Genomic DNA, 14,101 nt, shown 5'->3' with positions numbered 1-14,101 from the left:
TCTCTTCTGCTAAAGATGTCTTGCCTGCTTTAGCTTGCTTACTCATGTTCTACTTTGCTGAATTCATGAACACATACTTCCTGGAACAGCTGCCACCCTTCCTAAAACTCTTGGTTTCCAGGCCCTGCCCTAATGACTGTCTGTATATTTTTATCTGAAGTAGGAATTGGGGCAGGAAGTAGAATTCACCTTTTCTCCCTCTTTTTGAGTGAGTGCTCTTCCCCTTAAATTACACAGTCATGCTCTTGCTTGCCTGCTCCCTGCAGACCAAAGAAACTTCATTGCTTCGTGTCATACGGAATTACACTGGGGTTCTGAGGATGGTAAATCTCCTGTGTAGTCCCAGCCAAGGTAGCATGAGATCTGCAATCCTTCCATTACTGGGAGAGTTGATCCTGTACCTCCCACAGCTTTAAGGATTGTTCACAGGTCTTGGAAAAAGAATTTGGGCATCATGACTGCACCTATGTAGTGTGGGATTGACATGTTAGGTGTGACTAAGGATGCTTAACACACACAAGGCAGAGGACTTCTGTGTGTACAGGTCCCAAAAGGATTTAGGAGTGACCTAAGCAGGGAATTTCTTGATGTTACTGACTCAGACTTTGATATCAAAAGTGCAGAGAGAGGTTACAAGCTGTAGACAGTCACCTTCTGGGGTGAGGAGGTGAGTAGTGAGAGAGCAGGCTGAGAAACACACCCCTGGAGTCAGGCCATAGGAGTAAAAGGGAGCCAGGATTTGGGCTCCTAATCCTTATTTTGGATCCTGTTCTCAGCTCATATTGCAGAACTAAAATAAGAGACTTGGTTTTCAGATTAACCCATCTAAAGTTTGCTTCGTGTCTGTGTTTCAAATCCATCTCTTTTTTGGATACTTGAACTGATTTAATGATAGTGAATTAGAAATTGGTGTGAAATTTGACTTGAGCATGGTTATGTGGCATACAAGTGCTTATAGAGATATAGTTTGCTCCTGTAGTGAGCTTGAAAAGGATTGAGCTGTTTTGAAAACCTGACTGCAACAGCAGCCAGCCTTTCAATGCTAAATACTGGGGGAAGAAAAACAAGTGCTTAAGCCTCTAAATCAGCTTTTAAACCAAGATCTTCCCAACCCCTTCACCCTTTAATTTCTGCCTCTTACTTGACCACATTTTTCACTTGATATTAGCTTTACTAGATAGCCATAGGAATGGTTTGTTTTGGATTTTTTAGAATTATTGTAGTTTAGCAGATCTGCAAGAAAATTTTGATAAGGTCCTTAAATTTGATAATTATATGCTAAGGAATAAAGAGTGATGGGTGACCTCTATAAATTCAAAACAAACAGGTTTGGATTAATTCACTAAGAGTCTTTCAGGTTGCTTGGGATGGTCTGAACTAGCCACTGCAAAGTTGTTATACTGCCAATTAATTTGCAGGGGCTTATCTACCATGCCAAAATTGTACTGGGTGCAGTATGTGGTTCTCAGCTGTTACAGTCACAGCAGCTGCTCTTGTTGCTGTTCAAATTATGTTGAATCTTTAGCATACATGAGCTTCAAAGAATTACAGTGTTGTGTCTTGAGACAAGAACTTTGCAAATTTAACCAACAGGTTTTATTAAGGTTTGTTTTTCTGAAGTCCTATGATAGTAGTGTGTTCTGTGGCTGTGGAAGTGGGATATTTGTGTACCTGCAGTCCTAAATAGTCTTTCATACAATAAATACATAAATGCCAAAATAATATTAGCAAAACAAATATCAAAGTTGCTTGTTTGAAGTATTACTTATTAAAGCAGGAACTGTAAGATGCTTTTCCTCTTTTTTCTTTGAGATTTTGTTTTTACACTGCTCCTTCCCCTTTTCAAGTTGTCTTGCTGTTCTGTATATTTTTATATACGGTACATTCTTACATTACTCTTTTTTTAAAGAAGGCATTTAACTTGTTGGCTGCAAGCAGTCTTATTGTTAGAAAGGTATGTGGTTATTAATAAAACTCACTTCAGTCCAAGAGCTTGGATATAGGAATATAGGAACTGTGGTGACACTGTTCTCACATCCTGTACTCTGTAGAGTTCTTATATCATAAACAGTTTTAGAGGTTTGCTATTTCTTCATGGTTGTACTAACCAAGTCATGTTTCTCAGTAGATTGCTTTGTGAGGAAACAAAGTTTAGTCAGCTCACTGATGGCTGCTTTGTTACCTCTGAAAAAAGAGTACAAAATCTAGCCAGATTCACTAAAACCAGTTAATAATCTCTTTGCTGCTCTTCTCTATTAGAGGCTTAGTATTTGAAAAACTCTGAACTGGCCCAAGAAGCTCTGTATGCCTGTGTTTAAAATGTTCTCTTTGCATCACTAAGAAATCTGAAGTTACCATTGTTCCACCCATCTTCCCAAGGGAAACTCAGAAATAATAACTAGAGGTGAGAATCTGCTTACACTTTGATGTCCAGCCTCTGCTGACAGAATTCCAAAAAGAAAGATACTGGCTCTCTCCTGACCTGCAGGCTGTGTTTTCACTCTCCCAGCTTCCTGCAGACCTGCTTGCCTGTGAGTCAGAGGCTCTGGTGGCTTCTGCAGCTGCAGAGCCCCAGCAGCCCCCAGGCCAGGCAGTCCTGCCTCATGTGGATGTGAGGAGACTGCACCCTGCCCAGCTCCAGGGTCACACAGCAGGCTGCACCATGAGTGTCTGCCCCTGCCCCCAGAGTGCCATTTCAATTTGCTCTCTCTCCCTGAGGAGCAAGGGCTCTCAGATCAATGGCACCAGGGACTGGGAAGGGCTGCTGGCCATCAGCAGCTGCTCCAGCCACCCTCCTAGTGTGGGACCTATTAACAGGCTTGTGGGGAAATAGCAGCTACATGTGAACCATTTTCTACCTTCATCAAAGGGAAAACAAAGGATTATCCCATTCCAAATGCACTGCAACAGCCAAATGAGCAAAAGCAGCCAAAGCTCTGTCCTGCCCTCAGTCCTTTTCAAGCTGTCTTGCTCCATCTCAGACATCCAGTTTCCCATTACTTAAGTCTCTGAAAGCCTCTTCCTGCCTTTATTGTTTTGCCAGTTGCTGCCTTCAATTTACTGCACTGATAAGTACTTCCCAGGCTGTAAATATGTGGTTGAGACATTTCTGAAGGCAATCTAGGTTTTGATTGCAGTTACAGGAGGAAAGGTCAGCAGCAAAACTGCAGAGGCCACTCCTCACACTAGGGTAGGTGTAGATTGTGAATTCATGGGGACAGATGTGGGGGAATGTAGGGGTCACCAGGACTAGAGAAGAAATGAAGATGCATTTCAATGTACAGTAACTGCAGTTGTTCTTCAGTTTGGGAAAGGCCAGAAGGCAGAAAGAGTGAGAAATCAAATATGATCATCATTGCTGAAAATGATAGCAGGTACGTAGGAGGTGTTGAATCCTCCCCAGTGGTGTCTGTGACTGCTGACAATGATTCCTGCAGAGGTGGCCAGTGGAAGAGGAGCAGTGTTTTAAAATGTTACTTTTTGGGACACTTAGCTATAATCTCTGCTGTTTGGGTGACCAGCACAAAGCTGTAGAGCTGGGCAGGATTGAGGAGCTCCAGATGTGTCTGCAGCTCCTGTGGCATCATTACAAAGGCTGGCACAGATGTTTGCAGGGTGGCTGTCTCCCAGTGTGGGGCCCAGAAAATACTGCTCCATGAGTAGTTAGTCTACAGTGGAAAACAACTGGAAATCATAGAATGGTATGGAGTGAAAAAGCTTTTCCTAAGGGAAAAATTGATTTAGAAACAATGGGTTTGTTAGAGAAGAACTTGATACCCAACTCAGGGAATTTTAATACAAGTTACATGCTCTTATGGCTCTTCTTTGGCTTAACATTGATTGAAAAGGTGTGTGAAACTAAAAGCAGTGGTGTCTTCTAAAACTGTCATAACTCCTGGAATATTTAACAACTTAAAAGAAGTCACTGCCCAGCGACTATGCTATTACTGAAAAATTTTGGCTTAGTTAAAAATAAGACATAAAAAGCGTTGTAGATTTCAAGCTGAGCATACAAGAAAGTCTAGGCAGATAGACTCTAGGATTTCTTTGTAATCTAATTTAAAAATAAGTGTGATTTTTCTGGCTAGTTTTGAAGAGAATATAGCTGATTAAGGTAAACAATAATAAAATATTAAAATTTTTCTAACAGATACATGGTAATAAATATTATTATGGTAATAATATATTTATATATTATTAATTATTATGTGGTACAAATATTCTGGGGGTTTGTCTTTCAGAACAGAAGGGTTGATTACTTTCCCAGGTTTTTTTTAATAACTAAAAGAATTGTTTTTTCACTTGGGCTGGGCCAGCCTCATTATAGGGATATAACAGTGTAACCAGTTGTGAATATTTGCTTGTAAAATGTACTTTAACCCTAACTTGACTAGGCTAACAAAGCAGAATACCCTTGAAAGATTCTGTATGCAAGTCTGTAAACAGCAAAGGTAATAGCCAAGAGCTCCTTGGAAGGCCTACAGGCAGCAGTATAACTTGTAGGAAGTATTGATGGTGTCTTGCTTGGCTTCTGAAAAGAGATCAAGTTAGAGTGTATGAAACTCTTGCTGCTGTTGCTGTCCTCTCCCTCAGTGCTGGAGATCTCTAATGTGTCTGAAGCACAAAGTTTCTCAGAAAAGCTGCATCCCCTGGTGTCACACAAGTTAATCAAATGTCTGATATTGGTAATTTGACTTTACTAAGAATAGCAAAATCATTTTCATTACAAATCTACTGAGAAGTATGGCTGGGAGTTTTCCTTCTTTTGAAAACAAAGTAAAGTCTTCCTTAGCTCTCCCCTTTAACCTGATGCATTTTGGGCAACTCTACTACCTTGACCCATGTAAAGTGGCAGATGTCATCATCATAGAATTAAAAATACAGAGGCAAATGCCAACAAAGTAAATAGAGAAAACAAATATGGAAGTGGATGGGACAAACCTAAAGTATGGTAAATAACCAATCCCATAAAATGCTAGCATTGCAATTGGGAATGTAACCTTTGTTATTTTTACAAGTCCAGTTATTAAGCTGACCATTATTTTAGGTAAATTATAAGGGAGAAAACCTGGGGGGGGTGGTGGTAGAGATGTTATGTTGTCTCTGAAATCATCTTGGTTGTGTTTCACAGAAAAAATGCTAAACAGCATGCTATCTAAGCAGCTCAAGTCTTAATCAAGTGACTTTCTGAGCAATGAAAATTTTTGGTCATGTGACTGTCCATTGGCATTCCTCATGATTTCTGTAAGCTTCTCTTTTATCTTATGTCAGCATGTATTGTACTCCATATGCTAATTTAGGAACTCATACAGGACAGTGTGATCTTATGTGTGTGGGTCTGAACCAACACATGAGTCCATGTGAGTGCATCCATATATCCACTTGGTCTCTTACCTGTGGCCCTATTAATTTAACCTCTGTTCCCATGGAAGATGTCTAGGGCTTGAAATGGCTTATAATGCCCTTCTGTGTTGATTGGGTGACTCCTGAAAGTTAATATTAAGCTCAGTGGAGTCTTCTCTCAAAATAAAGCATAATAAAATATATTTTGAGTATTCGTAATTTGAACTTTTGTGCTTAGGCACAAGTGCTCATCCCTTAGAGGCTATACAGGATGTAAATAGCAAGGTTTTGGCAGCAGAGAGTCTGCAGGAATGGCCTATGTGGGAGGAGGCCAGGGACTGCCCTGTGCCAGACACAGCCACTTCCAGCTGTCTTTGCAGCTGAGCCCACCTGCCAAGCTCATGCCACCTCTGGAAAAATGCATTTAACAAAAGGCAGAACATTCTGAGGAGAGGGGAGCATGGGGAGAACAAGGGAATGGATAGGAGGGGGGAAGAAGAGAGGGAATAATAAGGTCAGAGGACAAGGAGGTGCTCTGTGGCAGAGCAGGTACTTTCCTGGAGAGCCTCTGGCCCATTGGTAAGTTGATGGAAGAGCAAGTGCACCTCTGAAGGGACTGTGGCCCGCAGAGATCAGTGCTGGAGCACAGGACCAGGAGAGAAGGGAGCAGCAGTGGAGAGAAACTGCAGAGTACAGACCCTGAGCTCGTGCACTGCTGGCTGTCTCACCAAAGGACTGGCTTTAGCCAGCCACCAGCAGAGGACCTGTCCTGTCCTCTTTTCAAACACAGATACCCCTCTCTTGTTTAGTGTCTTTTGAAGTTCTCCTTTGGAAAAAAACAAAAAACAAAACAAACAAACAAAACAAAAGCAAACAAACAAACAAAAAAAAGGGTTAATCAAAGCAACAGGGTGCAGGCAATTGCTGTGGTTTATTGTGTAACTACAATTGAAGTTGAGCTGCAAAGATGAATGAGTACTGGGGAGTCAGATGAGCCCAGGACTCCCATATTCCATTTTCATCCTCTCCTGCCTGCAGCAAGACTTGTATCTTGCCACAATCTGTCCCTTGTGCTGTGTCCCTGCTCCATACAACAAGCATCCCTGGTGAGCCAGATGTGCATCCTGCATGTGATGGCTGAGGTCATGGGCTGGGCAGAAGCAGGGGCACCAGGCTGCCTGACAGCCCAGCACCTCTGCCCTGTCCTGCCTGTGTCACACCCTGGGGAAACCTGGCCCCTGTGCCACTCGCTCAGAGTTTTCTAGAAACAGAGCTGTGTGTGCTGTGATAAATAAACTGGTACTGGCCAGCTACAGGAAATACATAATGCTGGAGAGAGTAAACTCCAGCAGCCACACAGTGGGCAACCTGAGATTGTGCTGACTTGACCCCAAACAGCTGTCTTGGTTGTACCTGCACAGGCAAAGGTGCAGTCCCAGCTGGGATTCTTGTGATGGCAATTACACTAATACATGGAGACTAATAACAGGAAAGGGTCTTACCGTGTGTGAGAGCCACTATCACATCTACAGGGCAGCAGATGATCTCTGTCCTGAAGAGCTCATCCTGGATATGATTGACAGAATAATAGAGAAAGGTGTATCGAGGGAAGGTACCCTTAAACTTCCTTATGAGACTCATGATTTCTTCTCAACTTCCTTTTCTGCATACTGCTACTGATTGGATTTCCCAATCAAACTGCTCCCACTCAGCTCTCCTCCATCTGCCAGGTGGGAGTTGTTTAATGCAAGCATTCACTGATGTGTTATGTAGGCTTGGAGGAGGGAGGATGGGGGGAGGTCTGGCTTATTTAAAACCCCAAGAATGTCCTAATCTTGTAAAGAATGCCAGTCTTCTGTGTGCAGGCCTCTGGAAAGTTTATGGCTAAACTGAGACCCATAAAAGTGCCTCTGTATCAAGGTGGGACTCTTTGCATGTGCTTCTATTTATTGTCTTTAAGTAGAAGGAAAATAGCCCACTTTTAATAAATTGGGAAAATGCTACATGCACATTTAACTTGGCCTGGCTAAAAAGCTGCTTGAGTTTAATTTAGCTGAAAAAATATTACCCTGTATGTCAAATTTAAGCCTATTTAAAACTGACTTACTGATTTAGTTTGCACCTGTAACCAATGTGCCTGAATTCCACCTGAGAGTGCCCACACATGGATTTGTACAGTCTTGACATTTTAATATTATTTAAACTGCTGTAGGTTGTGAGTGTAGACCTCCCTGTAGTAGCCTCCAGCAGTAGAAGTGAAGTCTTTTAATTTTACTAAAACAGTAAAACCAGTAGCCAATATTTAAACCTTGGCTTCATGCTGCCCACCCTGTTCACACCATTTGGTCCTTTTGCATAAGATCACAAGTTTGCTGGCAGGGTATCCTGCTTCTTCTAAAATCCAGTGTATTGAACCTGACTGCATCTGTCTCAAGAACTCACAGCATACATACTTGTTTCAAGTAATACAGTCCACAATAGCACCATCTCAAGACTTCCAAAAAATGTTGAACACAATTACACTGCACAAAAATACTGAGGAGACCCATCTGCTCCAATGACCTGTGTGCATGTGGAGCCGGGGTGATGGCAGGACTTGGAAGGAGCTCTGTGTTTTGTAGTTCTGTCCATGGCAATCTTCTAACCTCTGAGCACATCTCTGCAGTTCTTTCTGCTTTCCCCTTAGGGAGGAAGTGCACATCCCATGATAGAAATATTTAATAAAATAAAGCATGATATGCCTGACACCATGACTAGGTTCATAGGGATATTACTGATGTCTCTATTGCCTAAATGAAAGAGAAAAAGCTGTGGGTTTAGAGTGAGTGCTAAGGTCTATGTTGATGGTATCACTGCTATTGCAGTCTTCACCTATTCCTGATCATCCCCTGAAATCCCTTCCCAGCATGTGTAGGGTTACCAACAAGACTTGCAGGGGAGACTGTAGTTCCAAGTGGTAAAGAAATAAAAATGTCTGGCTCTGGAGGACTGTGTGCCTCTTGTGTCCTTAATAGCCTGTGTTAATCACAGTAAACTCAATTGGATTTGTAATTCCATTATAGGGCAAAAATTTATTTATTAGTTTCATTACAGTGGGCAATCATTCCCTGAAACAGCTGGATGGCAATAAGATATTTCAGTGTTATGCTGGAAAGCAGCTGAGGGCAAAGATTCTCAAAGTTATCTTTGTTTAGAAGTCCAACTGCACTTTTGGCCATCAATTTTTAATAATAGTCACATATTTCAAATGTTTTTAATTTTGTATGTGTAAAAAAACTCTGCTATGATTCTATTTTATTTTTAATTTTGTGTCTTGCTTATACTGAACTGTTGACAGAATATAACGTATTTAATTTATGTAGATGAAATTTTGAGTTGTATTTTGCTCATCCATCTCTACAGGTGCTGGTGTGTGGTTGGATGCCATTGTGGCATGGTCATAGACAATTCTTTCACTGTTTTAATAGAACAGCAGTGCTTAATCACACCAGTAATGATGTAATGGTTGTGGATTTTGGAGTCTGCAGTCAAGAGATGTGATATCAGGTTTTGGCTCAGACTCAGTCAGCCTGTTCTTCATTTGGTGGAAATGTTTTATTCTTCTTTAAGAATCATTGATATAATAATGCTCTGACCTTTAGAGGTCAGGTAGGCTGTTTGGGAGCACAGCACTGCAATGTCAGGATCTAGGTGCCTGCTACTTAAGTAGTTGATGTAAAACTGAAGAAAAACACCAAACCTTCAATTTTACCCAGAGCATTATTGGTAAAGTACCATATGGCTGCCTTTATACTGCTGTCAGTGGAACACAGAGATCATGCTACCCTATGTCATGTTTTATGGATGGTGGGAGTACCAACAAAACTTAAAAGCCAGATCAAACCTCTTCCACTCCTACATTTCATGCTCAGTAATTTTCTAAGCATAGACAGAAAATGCAATACCTTTTCCCTGTTTAGTTGTTTGAAACACTGACTAAAAATTATTTTGAAATGGCAAATTATTTTATTTTTTCTCCTCTCGAAAGAAAATCTAAGTTAGATGAATCTGGAAGAGCTAGATAGCTGGTTTTGTGAAAATTACACCTGTTATTTAAGCACTTAGAGAAGGGTTTGGGTATGGTCAAAAAGGAAGAATATGCCCAAAGTGGGATTCTAGGAAAAGTTAAGTGTGCAAAGTTGTGATCTTGAGAAACTGCACAGCTGCTGGTTAACTCTGGAAGCAAACCAAGCAAATGCTCTGCTTACTTTCCTCCACCCACTTTAAATACATAAACAGCCTTGGGAAGAAAGACTAACCCCAGGATAACCATGGCTCTTGTGGCCTGACCAGGAGGTTAGAGAGCCACACATCTCTGCATCCTCTTGTTCACACACCTCTGGGTTTTGGTGTCAGCCCAGCTCTAGCAGGAAGGGTTGAGGCTGCCCAGCCCCAGAGCCAAGCCCCAGGACACTACCCGGGGCTGAGGACAAGGACCACTGTGCACCCATCTCCCCCTCTTTCTTGGTGCTTGCTCTGCTTCCTGTGGCATGAAAGGATTAGTTCAGTTTCCCTTGGTTCATTGCAAGTAGCATCTCTGTGTGATTCCTAGAAAAACAGACATGTTCTTTCAAGAGGGGGTTCTGCATCACCAAATTCACAGGAGAGGGCTTCCTTCCACTTGGGAGGAAGGAGCAGCAACTAATGTTTGCACCTGTCTGATCAAGTTTCTTGTTGGCTGGCTTGGACTGTGGCATTGTGTGTGCACTGACTGGTAGAAACTCTCTGTTCATGAGCTGTGCTTACATGCTCCAGGATCCTCTCAGCTTCAGGGAAGAGAGTGTCATGTCTAAATCCATTGTTGAATGGGGCCAGAAAGAACCTGTCTATAGGAACACATCCAAAAATAATGCTATGGAATCGCAGGATTTTTTTAGGTTGGAAAAGATGATTTTAAGATAATCAAATCCGAACATTAACAAAATACTGCCAAGTCCATCACCAAACCATGTGCCACATCTACACATCTCTCACATGCCTCCAGGGATGGTGACTCAATCACTTCCAATGGAGAAGTTTACCCCTAATATCCAATACAAACTTCTCCCCTGGTGGAACCTGAGACCATTTCCTCTCATTCTGTTGCTTGTTTCCTGGGAGAAGACGCAGACCCCAGCTGGTACAAGCTCCTTTCAGGCAGCTGTAGAGAGGGGTAAGGTCTCCTCTCACTCTACGTCTTTTCAGGATAAACAATGCCAGCTCTCTCAGCTGCTCCTCACAGGACTTGCATCTTTGGCTGAAGAGAATATTTTGAGGTTATTCTAAAAGGAAACCACTGCTGCATGCTCTGAACAGGCTCAGCCCTGCAGGACTCTGAGGCTGGGTCTGTAGAGGAGTACCCAGTGCAGAACATTTCTCCAGGTGCTGGGATGCAGCTCACTGTGCTGCTAGAGCAGCCCTGCCCAGGCAGTGGTGTCCTAAATGGATATGAGGTGCAGGTGGGAGCCTGCATGGGCCAACAATGAGCAGATACACGTTCCAAGTCTGCCTGGGAGGTCGAGAGACTTCACTGATGGAGCTGCAGGCCAGTCTGGGGGACATGATCGGCTCAATAGTGCAGATCTACCCTGAATGAGAAGGATTTCTCCTCTTTCTGGGAGCTGGGAGTTGTGTCAGGGAGTGCTAACCTTGCCTCTTGCTGAAGAAGGAGCACACCTGCCTATGCAGAGCCTGAAGCAGCAGCAAAGCTGCCCTGCCTGGCATCCCTTGTGAGGCTGGACCACAGTGATGCTTGCAGGGCTGCAAGCAGAGACACAGCTCAGTGTGGCACTCTGTGTTCATTGCACCACTGGCCAGTGGCAAGGGGGGCAGGGTGGTTCTGTAAAAAGGGTGAAAAATGCCAGTCCTGCTAGAACTGGGTTTGTGAGGTCTGTAATATTGGTATTTGGGGTGAAAGCAGGTATATAGTTCATCAGTGCTTTGCATGACCAGCTTTAAAAAGTTAATATTATGGACAATGAATTCCGAAAATTAATTTCCCAAATTCCTGTGCTATTTCCCTTCAAAGACTGAGTTCTACTCTTGGCTTTTTTTTTTTTCTTTTCTTTTTTTTTTTTCTTAAATATAAGTTGTTGGATGTACTTGTTTGCCACATTTCAAACACTTGCTGTGATCAGGTGATAATGGGGCTTAGTCACAGATAATAAAATACTGCCATTTTTCTTTAAATATAACCTGTAAAATTACTTCTTAAAACTTCCAGCAGAGTATTCTGTGCATCTTCAGGTAATAGGATATTTGATATTTAAATGCATAGTAGATGTATCATAAAATTTTGAAGTTTCTGTAAGTGTTCAGCTCTCTGTGACTGCCCAGCTACTGTGGGAAGATTTATTTTATTTTTAAAATCTGATCTTAAGGTCCTTTGAAAAATTGCCTCCTAGTTTAATGTTTGCTATGAACTTCATTAAACACTTTATGTGGTCTGTGCCAATTAAGACCATTAGCATTATCATGAACCAGTAACCTCAGGGGGAAAAATGGTTATGCTTAAAAATATAAAAGCAGGGTTAATAGCAAAAAGTGACTTATCAAGTGTAAACAGAATGGCTTGAACAGAATGTGCGTCATTGTGCATGCAGCCCTCATTCACCATCTGGTCTCTGCTTTATGACCCTGGCTATGGATTTAGTTTGTGCTAGTGGACAAACAATTGGACAATGCTTAGAAACACAGGCTGGAATGTAGGGAAAGCTTATGGCAATCTTTCACTTGTTGTGTATCACGTGGGGGAAAAAGCAGTTTATGGAAAAGATGAGTTGAACTGTAAGCATTGCATCCTGGTAATTCTTCCATTAAGTCATATAATTATGATTTCTTTTACTTTCTTCAGATTTTCATTGAAGTCCAGCTAAGAATGCAACCAACAAAATAAAGTGAAAAAGCTGGGCATTTGAAGAAGCATCCTTCTACTTGGTGAAAATGTCTCTTATTTTCTGACAACGATTAAAAGACAATGGGGTCAAACACTCTTGGAAAGGCTGCAACATTAGATGAGCTTTTGAACACTTGTATTGAAATGTTTGGTATGCTCTTTCAATATTTTATTTTGTTGTTATTGAAATTAATCTTTTAATATAAATCCTGCTGTTCTCTGGTTTAGCCAATCTTTCTCTTGGCTAGGAATATTTCTGTTCTGTAAAATTTTCCATGTTTTAATTTGGCCCAGAGTCATGCATGCCAAAATTTTAATCACATGCATAGTGTATTAAATTTTCTTAATATAGATAATGCACAATTGTGGATATGGTGGTTTTTAAAACACTGGCCTTTACCAAGAGAAATGTTTGGATGAATTATTCAAGGAGTTATTTCTGGCATTGATCTTTGTCCTGAGTGGTTACACAGCTGTGGTTTTGACCAGTCATTTTTTTTGACTGTTTTCAAAATCATCATGCAATAATTGGGAAGAATATGACCTAAGGCTCCTGTAATCTTTTTACTTTTTTTAATACGTGATGTACCAGGTCTGAGGGAAAGAAGTGATGAAAAAGACCTTGATCCATAACACCACTAATAATGACATGTATCACACTGCAGTCAAATGAGTTCATGGATGGGTTTAAGGGTTTTCTAATGGGGCTTTGATTCACAAAGCTACATTTAGATTCTCTGAAGATGCAGGACAGATCTTGATTGGAATGAAGTACTAATTTTTTTTGCCATGTGGAGAGAAAGAAGTATCTAAAGGTGAGAGAGATTGAACAACTGATGGATGGACAGACCTTGCTACCAGCTGCAGCGAATCTCATACACCCATTTCTGTTGGCCAACATCAAACTTGTTGCTCTAGAACTTAATTAAAGTATTGGCAGAGCCCATGCACTTGTCTGTTGGAAATAGTGTCTCTTCTTGTATACACACTCTCTTGACTCTCACACAAGTCCATATGTGGCTCCTGTTTCATGCCATCTACTGTCGTCTAAAAAAGTGACAGACAGAGAATAATCTAACATTGCAGATGTTGGGGAAGGTTAATGCTCAGTCAGTCTGCCAGGGAGGAGCTCTGTGTAATTTCAGTGGCTGCACTGCAAAGACACAAGGGTCTCTGTTAGGCAGCTGGAGATGTGACCTTGGGCACAGATGTGAGGTGCTGCTTTAACATTGAATTCCTCGAAGCAGATCCATTAAAAAAATAATTTAACTGCTAACTTAAAGCTATAAAGCTGCAATAAAATAAATATTTGAAGTAGTTGTACATAAATCATCTTCCCACTCTCTTGATGGACTAATTTTGGATTTGTCTCTTAGATTACTGGCATTGTCTTTATATAAAATTTAGCATAGTGCTGCCCATGTCCTATCTGTTTTTGCTGTGGCCTGTTATCTGCACTGGTTTGGATTTTTTCCTCTGTTTAAATAACTGTCATTACATTCTAGCAAGTTGTGCTCTGGTGTTCTTTCCTACCTTTTTGTTAGATAACAAGCCAACATTTCCACTTGTGATCCTTTCTGTTTTACTGTGCTTTAAGACCAAAAGCTTCCCCCTTTATGATGGGGTTAGCTCATTGTTTCTCTTTTGCAGATGACAAAGGAAACCCGTGCTCCAGCCATTTGCCAAGAACCTTTCTCTTAATGCATCGGTGGTATCTGCCTTCCACTGAGCTGGCTGGCAAGCTCCTGTCCACATATCCTTTCACAAAGTGCTGCAAATTGCCATCACAGTGTCAGGAGCAGATTGGTTTCCTGACTGCTTGTAAAAATGGGCCAATTGATTAGT

At 41.5% G+C, this 14,101-nt stretch overlaps 1 protein-coding gene across 1 annotated transcript in view; it reads left to right on the top strand.

Moving 5' to 3' along the window:
• RASGRP3 (RAS guanyl releasing protein 3) overlaps nucleotides 1-14,101 on the top strand; it is a 56,606-nt gene that overhangs the window by 16,781 nt on the left and 25,724 nt on the right. The window contains exons 2-3 of the mRNA XM_079297741.1: nucleotides 12,215-12,407; nucleotides 13,907-14,024. Coding sequence (XP_079153867.1) covers nucleotides 12,338-12,407; nucleotides 13,907-14,024 — 188 coding nt within the window. The 5' untranslated portion in view covers nucleotides 12,215-12,337. The remainder of the gene's footprint in view (nucleotides 1-12,214; nucleotides 12,408-13,906; nucleotides 14,025-14,101) is intronic.

Source organism: Erithacus rubecula (genome assembly GCF_903797595.1).
Source record: "Erithacus rubecula genome assembly, chromosome: 2".
NCBI classification, from domain to species: Eukaryota; Metazoa; Chordata; class Aves; order Passeriformes; family Muscicapidae; genus Erithacus; species Erithacus rubecula.
The sequence above is the reverse complement of the archived record's forward strand: the minus strand, read 5'-3'. Positions and strand labels throughout refer to the sequence as shown.